At 43.6% G+C, this 20729-nt stretch overlaps 2 protein-coding genes across 3 annotated transcripts in view; one reads left to right on the top strand and one right to left on the bottom strand.

Moving 5' to 3' along the window:
- Positions 1–1126: 1126 nt before the first annotated feature.
- Positions 1127–12649, top strand: rdh10a (retinol dehydrogenase 10a). The gene is made up of 6 exons (XM_026179463.1): positions 1127–2107; positions 2421–2656; positions 8997–9095; positions 10126–10271; positions 10855–10986; positions 11114–12649. Exons 1-6 carry the CDS (start codon positions 1822–1824, stop codon positions 11235–11237), a joined length of 1023 nt encoding a protein of 340 aa, XP_026035248.1. The 5' UTR covers positions 1127–1821; the 3' UTR covers positions 11238–12649.
- Positions 12650–16715: 4066 nt separating this feature from the next.
- Positions 16716–20729, bottom strand: part of stau2 (staufen double-stranded RNA binding protein 2) — a 103613-nt gene continuing 99599 nt past the window's right edge. Inside the window, exons 15-16 of one of the 2 annotated variants that reach the window (XM_026179457.1) lie at positions 19323–19388; positions 16716–18227 (exon numbers count right to left, since the gene is read on the bottom strand). In XM_026179457.1, coding sequence (XP_026035242.1) covers positions 18192–18227; positions 19323–19388 — 102 coding nt within the window. In that variant the 3' untranslated portion in view covers positions 16716–18191. The remainder of the gene's footprint in view (positions 18228–19322; positions 19389–20729) is intronic. The other variant, XM_026179456.1, reaches the window with a different exon arrangement.

Raw genomic sequence — 20729 nt, 5'->3', positions numbered from 1 at the left:
ATACGTATTCTGGTGTAGACCTACCTGGCCTTATTTTGATACATTATTTTATATTGTTTCTTTTTTTTCTTTTCGTTTTTTAATTAATCTAAACGCTACTTTGCCCGACTTCCGTGCTACAGGTGGCGTTATGCAGCCATCTGACCAGCAGAGGGCACGAACACTTCATTTTGCAAAGCACGATCAGAGAGCGCCTGTAGCGTTGAACCTCCCGCCCAGCACTTTGCTTCAGGCTGTATAACAGACACTGTTCTGTCCCAGGAGGTTATGAAAAAAAAATCATAAAATGATATAGACTCGATTGAAGGCCACTTATTTGTTCATTTATTTATTTTTATTTTACAGGCAAAATGCAAGACACAAGTTTTAATTTAATTGTGAAACGTCGCCCAAATAGAGCTTTGCCATTGGTCAGCTTCTCAATTTGACTGTTCCAGTGCAGGTAGTTTTATATTAAAAATGTTGCCTTGTATTAAACGAGCCAGCGTTAAAGCCCATCAATCATTTAATACTCTTGAAAAAGCAGAGTGCCTTTTTTATCTGTAATTTTCTTGCCTTTTTGGGCACATTGTTACATTTGGAGAGGACATTTCCCCGGAGGTGTTTTTCACGTATTTGTTTTATCCTTAGAATCTACAAAGGATTCTTCCATCAGCTGTTTGTTCCTCAGACACGCCCACAAAACGAGCACAAGTGAGAGGCTGCTGGCAAAGGTTGCACAACCTGGAAGAGGTGTAAACAATAGCCTGAGGTGTGGGGGGAGCTGCAAAGCGGCAATGAACGTGTTCACAATGGAGACGATTCGTGTGCGCCTGTTTTGTTTATTATTATTATTGTAATTAAAGGGTAATTAGGCTATATTAATTAGGAAGAAACGTGATCGCGTAACGATTTGCGCGTGGAAGTATCACTTTTCTGGCCGGGTGCGTGGCTTACCTAACCGACCGACTTCACTTTCCTCCGTGGGGATCTCAGGGAATCTTTGCAGGCAAAGCTGGGATATGTCTTGAGCTGGCTTATAACTTTAAGTGTAGTTTCTGATTAACAGAAAAAATAATGTGTAACATATAATAATAACGTAAAGTGGGAATACTTTGTAAACATGATATTTTAGTTTGCTCCACGTATGGCTGGACATTGACCTGGACTTACAGGTCCAGTGCGGCCTGATCGGTGGCTCGTGGCTTTCTGAGTTTAAGCTGTTAAGATTAATTATATCTTTAAACAACTTGTTATCAAACTTTACATTGTTGGGATTTTCCTAAAACGCGCAAACACGCACGCAGAGACGCACAAGTAAGCAGTCTTTTCAAACAGGAGGGAAGCTTAATGTCTAATCTTCCTTGAGGATACAAAAAAAGTCCGAGATTCGTGTTAAAATCTTTCAGGTTACATCACCTTCATTCTGACAGGCGCTCAAGTCCCTCTCCTATTGGGTCCAGCGTTGATGGCTGAACAGCATAAATAGCGCCTGAGGTGCGCTCCACAGTGAGATGAGTGGAGAGGCAGCAGAGGAAGTAGGAGGCTCACTTGATAGTAGCTGCTCATAACTCACTGCAACTGTGCGTTATAGTGGCAACTGGACTCTTACCGAGCAGCATCTGAACTCGCACTCCACTCATACATCTGTCCTGCATGCGCCTAAGTTTCTTTCGCATTTTTTTGTGTCTTTTAAACCATATTTCTATAGGCCGTTATTCCTGTGATCCAAGTTTGTCGGTGTTTCCCTGATCCTGTCTGCTGCAAACAGGTTGCAAGAAGGAAACAGTCCCCTGCGCGTCTTCCGCCGCTTATTTGAATTGATAGAAAGCTTTGGCCAAGATGATGATAATAATTGCGGAGTTCTTCGTAGTTATTCTGAAGGTGCTCTGGGCTTTTTTAACTGCCGGAGCCAAGTGGATTGTGCGGCCAAAGGAGAAAAGCGTGGCGGGACAGGTGTGCTTGATCACCGGCGCTGGAAGCGGCCTCGGGCGGCTGTTCGCCAAGGAGTTCGCCCGGAGACGAGCGATACTGGTCTTATGGGACATAAACAGCCAAAGCAACGAGGAGACGGCGGAGATGGTGCGCCAGATTTACCATGAACTGGACACTCCAGTAACCAAAGACGGTAAGAGTGTTTTCTTTGAAGCTTTAAGGCTGGCAGCCGGCTTTCTGGGCGGTGGAGTGTTATTTAAAGAACACACACTGCAGTCCTGATCAGTGTAAGAATGAATAAACTAAAGTGTGTCAGAGGGAGTCAGTTAAACTGGACACAGCCTCAGATTTTCAAAAATTTCATTTTAAATAACCAAACAGTGGAATGATATTTCCATATGGAGACAGAACGTTTTTAAACAGTTTCACCTAATTTCGCTGTATTAACTTTGATAATCTTAATCTTTCCCTGTCTTTTATCCCCCCCCCCCCCCTTCTCTCTGCAGGACCTGTTGGAGGGGTAGAGGAAGTCCCACCTTTCCAGCCGCAGGTCTACACCTATGTGTGTGATGTAGGGAAGCGCGAGAGTGTGTATTCCACAGCGGAGAAGGTGCGCCGGGAGGTGGGAGAGGTGGACATACTCATCAACAACGCCGGCGTCGTCTCTGGCCATCACCTCCTGGAGTGTCCCGACGAGCTGATCGAGCGGACCATGGTGGTCAACTGTCACGCACACTTCTGGGTGAGCCGATGTAGAAGCTGTTGTAATAAGGCGACTCTGAGGTTATTGTGAAGTTATAATGTGTGTGCCCAAGTTTCAGTGAGAACAGTGTTGCTGAATGTGTTAACTGTGATGCCAGGTTCACAGGAATGTCTCCGCTCTGACTCGTATGCCTGTTCATAATCTTATCCTTCTCTGTGCCAAACTGAAGAATCAAAGGTGTGTGTGTGTGTGTGTGTGTGTGTGTGTGTGTGTGTGTGTGTGTGTGTGTGTGTGTGTGCCTCCAGGCCTAAGAAACTATGACCATAAATAGTTGCCTTGCATGTTCAGATTTCAGCTCCACTTGCTTTCATTCTGCCAGAGGAAAGTCACGGGTTTGGCTTTTTAAAATCTTTGCCTTTGCTCCGCTTTGGCAGCCACAGCCGATGATGATCCCAGAGGTATGTCAGCGGCTCCGTCTCATCTCCTCAGCTGCACAGATCTGCACAAACCGACTGTGCGTGATGGAAACGGGGTTCTGTACGTAGGTTGGATCTGTCTTAGATCAGCTCACCACATTTTGCTGGCAGTTGGTGATTTGTTGCATATCAGATTTTTACTCTGGCTCCGTTCCTCGAGCCTTTCAGTGTGACTACTTATCTGAGAGGCTACGTGGACTTGATAGAGTGAATATGCTCCGCTTTAGATAAGCATAAGCTGTAGCGTGTAACCAGTTAAGTGCTATCACAGGTTTTTTTGTGTGTCTGTGTGTTTTTGGGGTGTGGGAAGACTGTGGTTGCAGACTCCCAAAGCTATTAGAAATTTAATAAAGAGCTTTATTCATTTTAAAGATGGATGTTTACTCTTTTGGAGCCTTTAGACCAACCTTATGAGAATCGATTGCATTTCTTCACTATAGCCACCCCCTGTGGAACAGCAGCAACGACTGTGTAAATTTGGCTTATAAGCTTTGTTTGGAGTAAACCGCATGGATTGAGAATAAGTCTTTCACCTGGCAGACTGGTTCTGAATTCACCACTTCATGCGTGAATTTAGTTGTCACAACATATTGTCAAGTGATCCAGAATATCTTCAGTTTTGAGACTTTGGCCCCAGGCTCTTATCTTTTTATTTTATTTGTTGTTTACAGAGAACGGCATTCTCAGTCATGCCATGAAACCACAGTGACTTCAAGCTTCCTAATCGAGCATGAAAAATCTCTTGTGGCATCGCTCACGTAGGTTGTGCGGATTTCCTCTTTAATGGATGCTCCATTCAAGCATTCTGCTGGATATCTCAGTGCTCTTTAAATCCAGGATTTGGAGTCAGGGTCCAGTGATTTGGTAGTAGATTTTTTTTTTTAAATAGATGTTTGTGTTTTCCTGTATTCTATGGTGAGCGTGGTTTCTTTAGAGGTGTGTGTGTGCGGAGGGGGGGAGCAGATGAAAGAAGGACTTAATGAATGGTGACAGCCAGAATGGAGGATGTGGTTCATTAATGACACAAGCTAGATGAATAGAGATTAAACTAACAGGGGGACTGTCCACTTTCCTTTCAAACTCACTGCAGTTAGTCACTGCATGCAGGTGGCAGGTATTATATAAACCTTTTGATTTTTAATTTTTTTTTCTCCCCTTTTTTTCTGAACAACAGGTACCTCCAACGGCTTACTTGTGGTTTTTGACTCAACAAATAACTTCAGTCTATGTCCGCGTCGTGAAAGGCTTTTAGGCCGGCTTTAAAAACCTGTTAAGGCACGTGTTTTCACATGTTTTACAAAATGCTATCCCTAAAGGTATGTTATAGGAGAATTTGTATTTGAAAAGTGCAAGAACAGCTATTATGATCAGTTTACAGAAGCAGGTTTCCAAGTGTGCTTGTCATTTTTTTCCACACTGACAAGCTTCTCTTTTCTTTTTTTAAAAATATATTTTGATGTCTCAGCAGTGCACGTAGAAAGGCCTGGTGTGTGTTTTCTTTAGGCACGTATCGTACTCTGCTTTTTCTGTGTCACTGTTTGGCAAAACACTGTAATGGCAATGTCAAGCCCTCCAAACCTAGCTTCCTCCTCTCCATAATCCCGGACGGTTTTTAAACAGCCACGATTTCAACTGCAAATGGCTGCAAGTTCAAAGCATTTCCCACAAATGGCACAGCTGGGTGTAAAAATAAGCAAGTCCTCATTTGTTGGACAGAGTATTGGAATAAGGCAGGGATGGAGTTGTGAGCAGGAAGCGGATGGTAATCGTAGTGTCGCGTGGGTGTCTGCCAAACAGGCCCGGCTCAGACCCCACACTTCTTCTGTCTTCCTTCCACAGGCCCCTCTGACTCCTCCCAACATGATTTGGAGGCAGTGGGTGCAGCTGCATGGGAGTCACGGAGGCCAGCGCTGTTCATCCGGCTCTGCCACACACACGCTAACCGCTATGATTCAGTCCCTTCCTCCCTTTAGGTTTTTTATGAGAAGGGGGGGGGTCATCACTTTGAATTTGTCTGACGATGCTTTGATTAGTCCAGCTGGCAATTTGTGATGTTTGCAACTCGGTTCTTAGTCATGCTGGGAAAGGGGCTGTGCAGTCATTCCACCAGTGTCACCAGAGTTTGTTTTTGAGGATTAGCGTGTGTGTTTAGTGGAATGACATGAGAGGAAATGATCCTCAGCATCTTGAGCTGGTTATCCAACAGGTGGCTCGTGAACAATAAGCGGCTATCCGCCCTCTCGTGGAAATCCTACACCTCTTGTGCGACAGCACGAACTCACCGAGCGCTCGGGAGCGACACGGCGGGAAAAGAGCAGGGGAAAGAAAAGGGGAAGGAAGGCACTGCCGTCCCATCCACAGGCGAGAGGGTAATGGTAAGCTGCTGCTGACCCACTTTATCTGACAATTGGTTTCTTGTCTGTGGATCAGCTTGACAAGATGCCAGGCGACAGGAGCCAAGTTCCGCAGGCCGCATTCCTGCTGTAGCCAGAGAAAGGAGGCAGCCAGGCAGAAGGGTCCTACTTGACTGGTTTTATATGGGCCCCTCCTCAAGCCCAGTGCACCTGTACCCCGCAGTGAAGCTAGCCATGGCCGTGTCACTGTTCTCCTCCCGTACATACCTGTTCATGGGCTGTAGATAATTATATTTTTCTAGTGTTTTGGTCTGAAGATCACCCCCGTCCATTTAGCAGTTTAGTTCTTAAAATGACTGCGAAAGAGTGTTCATTATGATTGTTTGTTTTTTTGGGAGCTTTTTTTTTTATTTTTTAACTCTTTTATATTCCTTGTTCTGTCCAAAGATTTTATAAGATGGTACTAAAGAATCTTTTTCCTTTCATTACAAAAACAAAAACTTGACTGATTCTTTGAAAAAGTTGTTTTTCAGTTCAAATAGAATTAAACGAATAAAGTGGTTACTAAGAAAAGCAAAGGGATAAAGAACAAAAAAGATCATGAGATTCTGTGAATCATCACTCTGAGCAGCTATTGTGACATTAATGGTTCTCATACAATATTCATTACTTTTTTATAGAAACTTATAAAAAAAAACATAAAACATTTTTATAGGAAAATGTTAATAGACTGGTGCTTATATAGTGCTTTACTATTCTCGAAGCACTTTATACAACTTACCTCATTCACCCAGTCACACTCAGTCATACAATCACTTTCTCTCTCTGCGTAAGTGCTTTCTATACAACTTGGGGATCAGTATCTCACCCAAGGTTACTTTGCTGTTGGACTGGAGCAATCAAGGATCAAACCACCAACTTTGCGATTGGTAGATGACCTCTACCTCCTGAACCACCACAAAAGCAGAATTAAAATTATGATTTCATTATTCAGATAAAGCCCATGGCTTAAAACGTGACTATAAAACAATTATAATTCCTTATCCAGCTCCTAATTTGTCCAGAAAATCAAATTGACCAGTCATAAAACACCATACCTGGGGAAAACCTGAGCCTACAGATGAGCTTTGAGGTTATGTTTGTGCACTGATGTTTTCTAGAGAGCAGTTCTCCAAACTGAGAGTTTGAGCTGTGCGCAGGGGATGGCTACCACTTGGTATGGTCAATACAACATAAACAATCTGCATCAGTCATCCCCGATGACCACTAACGTCAGCCCAGCCCACTCAGATTTCATGATCTACTACAGGATCGGACAAGCTCCGGAGCTCAGGCATTTTTTTTCTCCCTCCCAACTTGGTTCTCTCGTCCAGGGAGAAGTCAGCCCAATTAAATGGCCATCTGGTCCTACGCAAAGGCCAATATTTTGTTCATATTCCTGTTGGTCAGGCGCTAGCACTAATGCAGCCTGACACCCCAGCTGCAAGAAGCTTTGTGTGGCTTAAATGCTCCTGGGGGCACGCACCAATTAGGGGGTGCAGCGGGCAGGGCACCCCCACATAGGCCAAGGAGGCCCGGCTGTGTCAGCGGGTAATTTAGCGGAACAAGGGAGCGTTGAGACCCAATTACGGCAGCTCTGATGTAAGACACGAGCCCCCGGTTGCCTTCACACATTTTGTGTCTGAGAGGTCAGTGGGGGTCATACCCACATGCCAAGATTGCCATGAGAAGCAGGGCGGGTGGGGAGAGATGGGACGGTCGGTCACATTTAGACCCGTCCTCGATCAGAGGAAATCATCCTTTCCTCTCAGTTCCCCTCAGACCACTCAGCAGAATTGTCCAATTGAATTTGTGTATTGGCTTTGCTAATAATGTATGTGCCAGATCGAGTCATTCCCCACTCTCTAAAAGTTGCTGTGGGAGTGGGGTGGGGGGGACGCTGGCTCAAATCAGCTACGGGCATATCTTAAGTTAATGCTTCATTTGCACGCAACTCCCTCCCTCTTTCACTGCCATTCTGGCTCGCAGAGGTCTTTCTCAGCTTTTGCCCGGGCTTCATGTTCTCTCACTCCCTCTCTTTAGGCCCCATCATTCAATGAGTTGAATATTGCAGCAATTTATGTCCTGGAAAAGTGCAGATGTTTGGAACGGAGTCAGATCAGTTATACCTGACTGTAGAATAAACTCCGAAGCGATGAAGTCACCTTCCTTTAAACCACTCTGTAAACGTGAGTTATTGCTTCCAGTTTTATTTACCTCACTAAACAAGGAGAGGGACCTCTAAACGCAAATGTCAAGCTTAACGGAGATTACGCTTCAGGTCAGTAGGGCCGATGCAGTTAATCTCTGGGTGCAGTTTTAATGAGGCTCGTCCTCCCCCTACCAGAGGTTTCACGGCTGTACTACCTGGTACCGCGCTCTCTCGTCTCGCTGGCTCTGCGTCTGATCCAGGAAAATGTTTATAAAGGAGGCTGAATCGTTTCTCTACAGTGCTAACCAATATAACAGCAACCACAGAAAACAGCTTTCTTTCCCAAAGATGTCTTGGAAAGGTCCAGTTATTGGGCTGAAAAGCAATACATACTGCAGGCTGTAGCTGTAGCCCTTGTGATGATCATTATTTATTAATTACTAGGCTAGTTGAAGTCTCAGTCTAGTGTGTGTGTGTGTGTGTGTGTGTGTGTGTGTGTGTGTGTGTGTCTTGCCTCAGTAACATTTTGACAGTCCTCAAGGACGCGTGCATTGTTCTTCACTATGGCAGCACACATCTGACTGGAATAGATTTAGCTCTGCTCCCAACAAAAGGCCTGATGGTTGTTTTTGTAGACCTCCTAGTGGGAGAGTGATTGGTCAGTTCCTATCATTGCCGTCACATGTCACACCTGCTGATTGGCTCACGCTGTGTCCAGGGCAACTCCAAAGTCAGCTGACGGGCAGAATGAGGAATGAATCCATAGGTTAATCAAGTGTAACGGCTAACTCTGTGTGTTGCTCCTCTCACCGCCCTCGCTAGCGCCACCGGACTCACCAGTGGAACCACTCCAGTTAGAAACGCTTTCATCTTGTAGACTGTTCTGCTGGCTGGCGCTCCGGCCGGGCGCGAGGCCGTGTAGGTAGATGAGAAGCCTGACTGTATTGTTGGAAGTGTTGAGTGAACGGAGGCCCGTGATTGGTGTTGTCACCAGCTCTTTAGTGCAGGGCCCAACGGCGGGCACCAGATCTGTGTGGGAAAAGCACAGACTGTACGGAGAGGGCGACATTTCATCTTTCCCCTCTTCAGTAACTGACTCGGAAAGGATAGAAGTTCTATGTTTATATTTTCAAATGCTGCACCTCCAGCGCTCGGTCTGTTTTTATGCATGTTATGAATTCTCATTCAGACGCCTCTCTGTGCATCACCATGGAGAAGGGAGAGAAACAGAGGAGGGGGGGATGAGAGGGAAGGCAGAGAGGATCAAAGGGCTCTGGCACAGACAAACTGCACAAGTGAACTAACCTTCCTCTTTTTTCTCTTTGCCCTTCTGTCTCTTCTGTCCTTCCCCCCTTTAGACCACCAAGGCGTTTCTCCCCAAGATGCTGGAGCTGAATCATGGCCACATTGTGACGGTTGCCAGCTCCCTGGGTTTATTTAGCACAGCTGGAGTGGAGGTTAGTATCATACACAACAACACATGCACATCCCATCTTTCCCACCATCCAAAACCAGTGCTGTTCCCCAAAGGCGTCCGTGCCAGCTAGCACACTGAGACGGGGGGAGGTTAGGCCCCCTTTCTCTAGTTGTCCCTCCACCCGTTAAATTTAGGAACACAGATGAGCATTGGGAGCCTCTTATAGATTCCTCTATCTTCAGCAGTGGGGGTGTGGGGCCCCTATTGGGCTCTGGCCCCAGGGCCAGAATGAGCTGACAGCTCCCCCGAGGGACAGAGACATCTTCATCACTGCTTTGTGAACAACTTGGTGCTCACTCAGTATTCAGTTCACAGCAGCTTTCAATGGATATGGTTTTGGTTTTCCTTCCTATAGTTTTTTTTTTTTTAAATGCATAATAAAATATTTACTGGGGGGTCATTTAACCGGTGGTCCTCCTAGAGTGTTTCATTTTCATATGTCAGGGAACAGAGCTCTCATTTATCCCCTTAGCTGAGAACAGTATCCATTTCTAACAGTCTGTAGGGATAACATTTGACTTTTGTTTAAGCATTTATCCGTAAAAATTAAGCCTACTCTTTTTTTGGTCACGCTTTTACGGTTCCTGGAAATGCCTGAAATGTCATTTCAGACGTGCAAGTTAGAACCAAAGCCATCGCCTGTCATGTGGGCACAGACCAATCCCTTTGTCCTCTTTCTGTTTATCGACATGCATCTGTGTTTGCCCAGGTCTTTTTCTTTAAAAAAAAATAGATTATTTCCACAGTGAACCACATCAAAACCTTCCCGCCAAGCAGCGCAGTCTCCTGAAGCATTGGAGAAGAATGCTAATGAAACCGTAGAACAGCGGACTCACTCTGGGTTTTTTTTTTTGTTCTTGTTGTTTTTTGTGCGTGGAGGATGTATCATTAACAGCAAAGAGAGACCTCTGTGGCCACGGGGCATGTTTCATAGTGTTCTGTAGTCCCTGGGTGCTGGCAGGGGGTTTACGGAGCTAACCCGTTCTCTCTCCCTCTCTTCTTTCCCTCAGGATTACTGTGCCAGCAAGTTCGGTGCCATCGGGTTCCACGAGTCGCTGAGCCACGAGCTGAAGGCCTCAGAGAAGGACGGCATCAGTATGACTCTGGTGTGCCCGTACCTGGTCGACACAGGAATGTTTAAAGGCTGCAGGATAAGGTTAGCAGCCAGTGTGTCCTCTTTAATAAGCTTTCGTGCACCTGCAGTGAGTTTGTCACCTGTAATCTCCACTTCATTAAACGGCCTCAAACACCCATTTTTAAAACTTCAAAGCGGCAGCTGACAATCTGTGGTGTTACAGTTATTATAAAGTGAGTGGTATTCCTTAGGTCAACACTGCTTAAACAAAGAGGGCTACTTTGTTTTCCCAGGGGAAAACCTCACCAACAGGTGCACCTGGGCTAGCCTCCTCTCCCCTCCGCCCTCCGTGCTGCTCTAATAGTCCTCACTTTGTTTGATGGGTGCAGTCAGCAGCTGGCATGTGCTCTGTCTTTATTGCCCCACCATTTTGGAGCAATCCTTAGTACCAGTATCACTTATGTTCATGGATTTCCTGAAGTTTGTCAGCACTCCTTGAAGTGTTCTCAGACTTCCTCTCATGTTTCCACCCACGTTAATTTACTGAATGACTTCAATCATCCCTAATCGTATTTCCTCATAAATTTAATTAGTTTAACTAAATTTGACGCACATTTTCCCTGAATTCCTTTCTCAATGATGACCGTGATTTCTTTCCCTTCAGGAAGGAAATCGAACCCTTTCTCCCTCCTCTGAAGCCAGAGTTCTGCGTGAAACAAGCCATGAGGGCCATCCTCACCGACCAGCCCATGATCTGCACGCCTCGCATCGTCTACATGGTCAACTTCATGAAAAGGTGAGCTGCCTCTTTTTCGTTTTAACCCTCCACCCCCACCCTCCCGGCCCACTCCATCGGCCTTCAGTGTACTGCGCAGGGGTATCCAGTGTCTCTCGCTAATCTTATCTCCGTCCTGTCTCCACAGCATCCTGCCCTTCGAGGCCATTGTGTGCATGTACCGGTTCCTAGGCGCCGACAAGTGCATGTACCCCTTCCTAGCTCAGAGAAAGGAGGCCATGAACAACAATGAGGCAAAGAATGGGATCTAGGGGGTGCTGTTTGCAATATGAACAGGGGAATTTAAACCTGCAAGTATGAGGAAACAACCACTGAGGACAGAGATGGAAGGAAAAAAGAAAAAAAAAAAAGACTGAATCTAGACTGGTGCACTTGCATTGAGCAAATGCAAAGGTTTACCATATTGTTCCTCTGGAACAAAGAAAGCTGTGTACTACAAAGGATTTATTTTTTGTCTTTTTTTTTTTTAAGTTTGTTTAAAGAAACCAACATCTATATACTGTGTCACTAGTTTTGAAATCATACAGAAAAAGATATCCAGTAATTAACTATTTACGTAATGTAGTCACCAGCCTTATCTAGTGTCATTGTGGAAATATACAGTATGTTACTGTACAAACAGTAATCTTTTTTTCACTTATTTTATTTTTGTAGACATGCACTGTAATTTCTGATGGTTTTTGTCTATCTTCTTCTGATTTTTCTACACTGCCAGCATTCTCCGTGTAGAAAGGATTAACACAGCATTTCCGTCTACCCCACACAGAGGCTCTTTTTCAGTCAGGAAACAAGTTTCTCCGGCTCTGATTTTTAGCTCGTGCCATCAAAAGTAAAGTAACAGGAAAGAAAAAAAATCCCACCATTTAAGTTAACGATACTCCTTTTTTTTTCTTGTGTTCAATACTTGCATTAGATGCATATAGCGTATATTAATATCAATCCAAATGAAACGTTGCAATAGCCAGATTGTAGCGGACTGTAATCTTCACAGCATTTCCAATCTAATGGGATTCAGCAGTGTCCCTCGGCGGTCCTGTCACTGCACGAGGGAGTGGCGTCCTGGGCTGAATTGGCATGCGCGACACATTCAGAATGTACTGCTTAGGGAGAAATCCAGTTGATGATTTTAATTTCTTTTTTTAATGCGTTCATAATGTAAATTTGTTACCTATTGTTGTATTTTTTTTTCTTTTTAAAAAAGCTCCACTTTAAACTGCTGTTTCAACACTGATGTGATTGAGGGAAATGTATTAAAGACAGCTTTTCATTATTATTTTTTCCCCTAAAGTTAACACCTGCCCAGTGTCCACCTCGTCCAGTTAAAGTGTATATGTTTAAATATTGTGAATTACCCCAGTGTCCCCAACTAACTGTGTCCACCATATTTGATAAATGACTGTTTTATATACCCTTTTTATCATTATTATTATTATTATTATTTCCCTGAATTTCAACTACATTCCAATAGGCATCATTCCTTCAGTCACAGTGATGAGCCTAAATTCTCTACCTCTTATTTTTTGCCTTTTTTTTTTTTTTTTGACAGTATGACATAAGCCTCTTTTTGTAATTTTTCTGAAGACTGCTCCATAGAAGAGCAAATGTGGTTCCAATGTTTAGTGTCTCTACCTAACTTAAATTAATAAAGTGATTTAGATTATTACACGGTGTCTTCTTAGCCGCCAGTCAGCACGCGACTGTCCGTTTGACTTATACTGACATACCACATGAGTGCAACATCCAGCCTGCAGCTGTCATTCCACTCCTGTTTTCCCACACTTCATCTCTGCATCTAATAAAGGCACAAATGCTCTAAATCTAAATATAATCAAAAGGGAAAACTCGCATCCTGACCTCCAGCGAAGTGTTTACACCCACATTCCTGCCTCTAAGTCTGGTGACCTGAGCTGCAGTCATAAATTGCACAGCGATGACTGTAGTTATCCACTCTAACCTCAGATCAAACCATTATTCAGCACAGAGCACAATGAAATTATTTTGAATTCAGTGAATTACTGCAGTGAGTGACAGGAAAGAGGATCTTCTGCAATGCTGATGAATTTCTTGGGTGCAGTTTCCATTGTTGCAGCGACACCCACCCAGCCCTTTTCTTCTCTTTTCGACTAGTATCGGTATCACTGCCCTCAAACGGTGACTCAGGCACCCTTTAGACATGGGTGTTGGCTAAAGATGGTAAGAATCATTTGTCTTTGTAAGTAAATATACTCTTATATGCAGCACACGCAAGCATGTGATTTTTTTTTTTGTTTGTGCTTACCCAACAGTCTGAAATAGTCAATCAAGGTCACAGAAAGTCAGGCGTGTCACGCTGAACCACTAAAAAGGAAAGAGGACCTAAAAGTCACAAATGACAGAAAAGGCATCAGAAGGTCAGAATAAGAACAATAAGGACCCATCGGTGCCACAAAAACTCTACCGCTTCTGTCGGAGCTGTTTATGTATCTGACCCTGACCTTTTGCTTACCCAGAGGAGGGGAAAATCAAATTTCCTAATTGGTGTCAACAAAGCATCACATTATCGTGAGCTGCATTTGGATTCACATGTTCAAATTGCTGAGTTGTTTGTGCCAGGCTTGGAGTTGCCTTTGAGGTCACATTCTTGGTATTTGACAACAACTCGGGGGATTTTAGTGAGAGACAGTGCAGTTTATTACAGAAAGTTGGACACCAGCATGGAAAAACTGACTGCTTTTATTTATAAAATTGTGTAAATCTATTGTAGAACATTACCAGTTCCGAATTATGTCAGTGAATTAACTGAAACTTGAGGAAAACACTGATAAGACAAAGACAATTTTAGAAACCGACTGTGCTGTAAGCCCTGGTATTTCTTGCAGTTATCTTGTAGACGTGGCTTGCACACTTTCTTCGAGCTGAAATTAGAAACATTTGTAAATGTGAGTTAAGCAGGGTTAAACTATCTCGAAATATAGTAGCTACCAAAAACAAAATGACACTGAAATACTTCAGAATAAGCAAACATTTGTATTTTTCATGTACTGGATTATCACCAAGCACTGGCATAATACAAATCTGCAAATACATTTTTCTCTTTAAGCATCTTTCATGTTAAGAATTAGTAAAATGACTCATAAACAGCACTGCAGTACATACTTACTGCAGGTCCTGTGCATTTTTTATGAGTTATCTTTAAAAGAAAAAAGTATTTTAAACATTTTAACAACCATATTTTATAGTAGTTATGAAAATCAAATAATTCTCGTCACTCTAACTAATAACACATGTTTAAATGTGATCAGGGTTCATTAGAATCTAATTTCCCATAAACAGATTACAAAAATCTGATTACAAAAACCCAATTGAATAAAACTCATTACCAGACGCTGATTTCTTTTCCCCCTTGTCTGGACTCAGCTAATCAATGTCATGTCCAAAAATGCTTAAGTTGTTAAACTGGAAAGTCTTGGCGTTAATCTTCCTAACAGCTATCAGTGTGATCGCGGACACTTATCTCCCCACAGAGCAAATCGATTCCTTTTGTCCACCACAGACAACATAGCCGTCCTCCAGACACTGCTGATCGGTCCCTGCGAGTTTCTATCGAACCTTTTCGTACAGTGCTCCTCTGCTGTGACTAATCGGGGCTGGATAAAGTTGCTCGGTGGCAAATTACTTCTTATAGGAGGGAGCGTTGTACTGACAGTCTCAATCCCTCTGTGTACAGAGGCAATCAGCACCGAGCGCAGCCATTTCCAGCTACTGTTGGGACTGAGTGGAGCTCAGTAAGTATGTGAAACAACCCCTTTACATAGAGTGGTGAAGTACACAAAATACAAGAAAACTATTAGGTTTTTGCCTTGTAGTATTTCTTGGACATTCATCAACTTCTACAGGATTCCCCTCCCTTTATTTTAAATCCTGGTGTTAAGTAGGAGGACTTCAGGAAGGGGGGGTCAATGAGACATAATTCAGACGGAAAAATCAATGACTCTGGCATTTCCTTTTGCATAGCACAGACAAGCTTCACAGTCCCATTGATTTTGTTCTATTTTGAGACGTGAGGCTCACTTCCCATATTGGTTGGTTCAAAGTGAGGCCATTCATCTTGGGTCTAACATGGCCTCAAGCTGGTCCGCCACTACCTGAACAAGCTTCTGGAACAGAGATCTGCTGCTAATGTATGTGAACAGCTTTGGCGCTCCTCAATAGCTAGCAGATGTAGCTGCCAGCTGAGTCCATTAGTTAGTGAAGCTGAATTAGAGCGCCACTGTCCCATTCGCTCATCCATTTCTCTAATGGGGGAGAGCACAGCAGGTCTAGTGATGCAGAGACTGTTGGATTTCTGGAGAACGGCACAGGTGGTGGAGTTACATGAAGGAGGCAAGTAAAAGTGACAGAACGGCAACAGAAGTGTGAGATTGATAAGGTGGATATAATACACCCCTGTGCTGATAATCTACAAGGAGAGCACACAACTGTGTCCTTCATGACAAGGAAGAAAACTAACAGAAGTAGGTTTGCTTGTGGTAGAGATTAACTAGCTGGAATGATGCGGAGATTTTGTAGTTATTCATTTGTAAAGTAAAGTGAAAGTGAAGGACATCTGGGAACTTTTTGGCAAATAAGCAGGTCAATGTGGACGTGCTGTTTCCCTCAAAGACACTTCAGGAAATTAAACTGTTACTTATTAAGGAAGCAGCTGAAATTTGTCCTCAACAAGTGCAAAATGTAGCTATGAAATTACTCAATTTCTCAAAGATTTACATTTTCAGGAATCAATTCAAATCTACCAAAGAAAGGTAAGAGAAGAGTAGTGTTTTAGAACAGCTGAGTGAAATCCATGATGCTGATCCAATAAGAATGTGTGAATGTGCCATAAGAAAATCCACCAACATCCCACACTGGAAGATCTTTATCAGACAGAAGGATTTGTGTGACTTACACACGGATACAGACAATTCCGGAGGACTCACTAACTTTTCATGTAACTGAGAAACAGCAGTTTGGGGAGTTCATCCATCCATTGTCTTCTGCTTGTCCTTATCAGGGTTGTGGCCGGGCTGGAGCCTATCCCTGGTACCATATGGCAAGAAGCGGGACATAAACCCTGGAAAGGTCGCCAATCTGTTGCAGGGCAGTTTGGAGTGTTAATTTTGGACATCAACATTTTACTGATGACTAATTTTGACAGCCAAAAACTTAAAATCATTGTAATCATAATAATGCTAAGAAAATTTGGGTTCTGGGATTCATGTGAATACCATCCAGGACTGGTGAGTGACGGCCCAATGGCGCTCCCCGATGGCAGCAGTCTCCCCCAGCAGGACCACATCTCCCACTTTGAGGGATAGTGGGCTACACCTGTGAAACACCCCCTTCCTGTCACTGTAACATAGTTTACCTCCACATTTAATCCCTGAGATTTCTCAATATAGAAAAAACAAGCGCAATTACGAGTTTTTCTACACGATAAAGAAATGAACAGCTTTTACTTTGGTTTAGTATGATGGGGGAAGTTTTTAAGGAAAATTGATGAAAATCCATTTAAATAGCAGCAGGTAACATCCCATCAGTGTTCATTCGCCAGCGCTAGGCTCTACAGCTAATCTAAGCTCACATTGTCTCCTTTAAAAATGTGCCAAAGAAAAGTGGCTTTTTTAGAAAGAAAATGACATTAATTTCATTCACTGAGATATTGGTTTTTTACACCTGTTTGAAGAAGCAAAGAAGAGACAAAGAAACAGTTTTTTTCCACATGAACTGAGGTGTTTTTACTGCATTTCAGTAACAGACACAGCCTTATTACACATCGCACTCACAGCGAAGAAGAAGACACATCCTCAATGTCAGTGGACAAAGTGATCCAAAGTGGCCTTTAGGGAGAGAGAGCCTGCAGGTTAGAGCTACAGGCTCTCTTCAATCAAAAGCTGCACTCCAGAATGCAGGCATTAAAAGCACCCAGTTGATGCCTTGGTGGGTCAATACAACACACACAATGGGTGTAGATGTGATCGACAAAACTGTGGGGCGGAGGGGGGAGGAAGGGGGGACGATCCACTGACATAAAATCACTGGAATGGAGAGAACTTTTCATGCAGACCGTACAAAAAAAACCTCTCTGGAGTTATTCTGAAAGCTTACTGGCACTGGAGGATGTGTGCAAAAAAATGAAAAACCTAGCCACTGTTGAGGAGAACTGGCCTATTTTATGACCTAAAAAGTACACATGGGGCGGCCCATTCACCGCCGTTGATCAGGTGATGCTCCAGTGATGCTATGCCAGTGCGGGGTCATGTTAAAACAGGTAGGCCCCCTCAGGATGTGAAAAGGTTAACCCAACCTTTCCTCCTGGGGGGTCAACACTTCTACTGATTACTGCTAACACCAGTTTTGTCCTTTTTGTCCACATGAAAAAAACTTTTCTGTGTTATTTTTTGGAATATGATACTCTTGCAAAGTCATACACATCCATATAGATAGATCAACTCTTTTTTTATGTCAGCATACAAGGTAAGCTGGGTGACTATATATGAAGACAACAACTACAACTTTCACAGCACTGGCATTGGTTAATTTTAAATACAGTACTCAAGCATTGTTAGATTGATAAAATCAAATAAGATCAAATAAAAAACAAAATAAAAAATTAAAAGGAAATATAAAACCCCCGAAGAAAAAGAAAAGAAAAGCTACTGTATGGAAGTTGGTTTTCTCCCCTAATGTGTTTCTTTTGTATTTCAATGGCATGATGTACATTATTTGTTTTAACCATACCAACATCTATCCAAAGGGAAAATTGTCTATGCAGGGTATCGCTTTGGACTTCCCTTGATTTTACAGAGTACCATGCATTTATCATTAGCTTGTATTGTATTTATTCATTTATCTTGTCCTCTAAATTTTGACTGAAATCATCAATAAACGTGTTAAGATAGCGTTGTCTTCACATAGACTCGGGTAATGGTGTTTTAGTCGGTCATTTCTCGGTGCACATCCACCCTATTGCATGTTGACAGGTTTTGCAGGATACAGTGGCGATCGTGAGGGGTAGAGAGGGTAGGGTGGGGACTGCGGGTGGTGGCTGGAGGTTATGTGGGATCAGGGTTATAGGAGGCGGGGTTGGGAGTGTGTATGTTGAAGGAGAGGTTCGGGGGGTTGTCAGCTCCTAGACGACAGCCTTTGAATCCTTGCAGACCTGAGTGGTGGTGCCTGAGTTAGTCTGTTTAATGTCCGTCCTCCCTCCCACATGGTTCAGTGGTCTGAAACGAAAAGTGAAACTTTGAGTTAGGAGGGGAATGCTGCCAATAATTACTCCTGTACTGGGAAGTTTACTCTACGGGTTTCTCATGAAAAGATTCCATCAGTCTTTAATGAGTAATACTTTGTCAAAAAGAAAAACAGGTGATTGTTGTTGTAAAAGAACGTCCAAGCAGACAGACTGAAAGTGCTTCAGCTATGAGTCAAGACACTTATCAAGCCCTTGACCTCAGTCTGTTTCACACTAACTGATCAGCTGTGGCTCCTGTTCTCGGGCTGTTTTATTAGGAGGACATAATCATCTCTGATAGCACTGACAATGATAAGACAGTAGGTTCAAATTTGTACTGCTTTGTGTTTTCATCTTGGCAACAGCAACCATCTGAAAACAACAACTGAGAATGTGCTAATAGAAAAGTATGGGTGACTTAATGAGTCTGAGGACCACAAGGGGAAAGACTGGAAAGAGAAAGGAGTGATTAACTGCTCAGGTGAAAGAGTAATTGCTGCCATATTTGCTCCTCATTTCTGTTGGTGACGTAAATAAAGCTGTTGCAACACTGCAGTTGTTTTTCCTCCCTTTTGTTCCTTTCCCCTTTTTTTCTTCTAAAGGAGACACGGGGCTGTAAAAAAACCTTTGTTTTTCTTCTTCTTCTTCTTCTTCTTTTTTTTCTTCCAGGGCACACCTACTATGAAAATACACCACAGGCGCTTGACAGTAATTTCCTCCCCGGTTTCCAAAAACCCCCCTGCGGTGCTCCTGCTTTCCCACTTGATTCTCCGTTGTCGGCCTTCCTCCTTCCTTCCCTCCCTTCCTCATCGTGGAGGAAAGAATGAATGAAGGGAAGCCCTTGTGTCTGTCATGACTGAGCCTTAATAGTGATAGCGATCATGCAAAGTATTCGGCACTGACAGGAACGTAGTGCATGTAAATGCAATACGCCTACCGCTGCTTTCCTATGGAAGAAAAATGTCGAGCGGAAGTGATGGACGTGTGTGCGTGGGTGTACACGGAGCTGATCTAAGCCCACCATCACTGGCTGGAGCTGGTTAATAAACCCAGCAGCCATGTGGGCATCATTCAGGTCTTACTGTACCTTGATGGGGCCATCCACTGGGTCCAGTCCCTGCTCCGACAGCTGTTTCAAGGCACTTAGAGCAGCCTGAGAAGAGAAGGAACAACAGATGGTCGAGTGAGTGGGGAGGGAGGGAAGAAAAGGAAGGGAGATTTGGGTGGGAAGAGAGTGAGTGTCACCCTTCAGCTGCTTTTCAAATAACACTTAGTCTGGGAAACCTGATGCCAGCAGGACACTTTCCCTTCACTCTCTGTTGTCTTTGGCCTCTCTCCTCTCACTGTTTATCTAGCGTTATTGGGTTAACATTTCCACTTTATGTTTTGGCTGCTCCGCATTTTCCTACGTCAATCCAGAGTGACATCTGTATTCGTGGCGACCGTAGCTAAACAAAAGCAGCAGGTCGGAATAAATCATAAAGTTTTCAGCGCACAGTGCGCAGAAAAATCCAATCAGTCTAGCCTAAAAAACACACTAAAGACAGACAAGTGTGTATGTAACATTTTTATTGTTAATTGTGTAATGACTTAATTAGGGTTAATTTGTGGCCGAGAAAGAAAACTGCAGTGCAGCCTCATGTGCTCGACAGAGTATTTATCTTAGAATTTACCGTGTCTGCCACATTTAGCTCATAATCACAACCAGCCACTTGAAGCAATCCGATGCGATGTCATTAAAAAACGGCACTACATGCTATCTATATTTTCAAACTTGGACCAAAAATCCCATGAAGTCATTTCCTTCCTGCTCATTGCCTGCCTGCCTGTGGCAGCTCGAGGGGCTGCTAGCAAAGTGAGAAGGGTCCCGCCTGCTATCATAACATATACAACATGTGTGGGAGTCAAGGGGTGCAGCATAGACACACACACACACACACAATGCAACTTGGGCCTGGAAGGCAACAACAACAACAAGCGAGTTTTTTCACCAGTGTTTTCTTAACATTTGTACTGTGACATTAAAACTTTACAACCACTGACCACAGTTTGATATAACAGCTGTTTACATGTCCCAATATGAACTGTTCTACCTGATCTTGACAAGTGTGAAGGAAAAATCATAGATCCTTCCATTATTCTTAACCTTCATCTTGGATGTGTTTAGCACTTTTGTTCCTCTTGATACAGATTGAGGATACAGGGTAGGTGGGGAATATATCCAACAGCAGAACTAATACCACTGGTATCAACACAAATGACCCCATAACGAGGAAGCACTTGGCGACAGTGGGAAAGAAAAACTCCCTTTTAACAGGAAGACAACTCCAGCAGAATCAGGCTCTGGCTCAGGAAGGGGCAGATATCTACAGGGTCACCTGATCCAGCCCTAACAATACGTTATATCAAAAAGGAAGGTTTTAAGGATAATCTTAAAAGTAGAGAGGGTATCCATCTCGTGAATCCAAACTGGGAGCTGACCTGGGAGTGGGAC

This window comes from Astatotilapia calliptera, chromosome 9, assembly GCF_900246225.1.
Source record: "Astatotilapia calliptera chromosome 9, fAstCal1.2, whole genome shotgun sequence".
NCBI lineage: Eukaryota > Metazoa > Chordata > Actinopteri > Cichliformes > Cichlidae > Astatotilapia > Astatotilapia calliptera.
The sequence above is the reverse complement of the archived record's forward strand: the minus strand, read 5'-3'. Positions and strand labels throughout refer to the sequence as shown.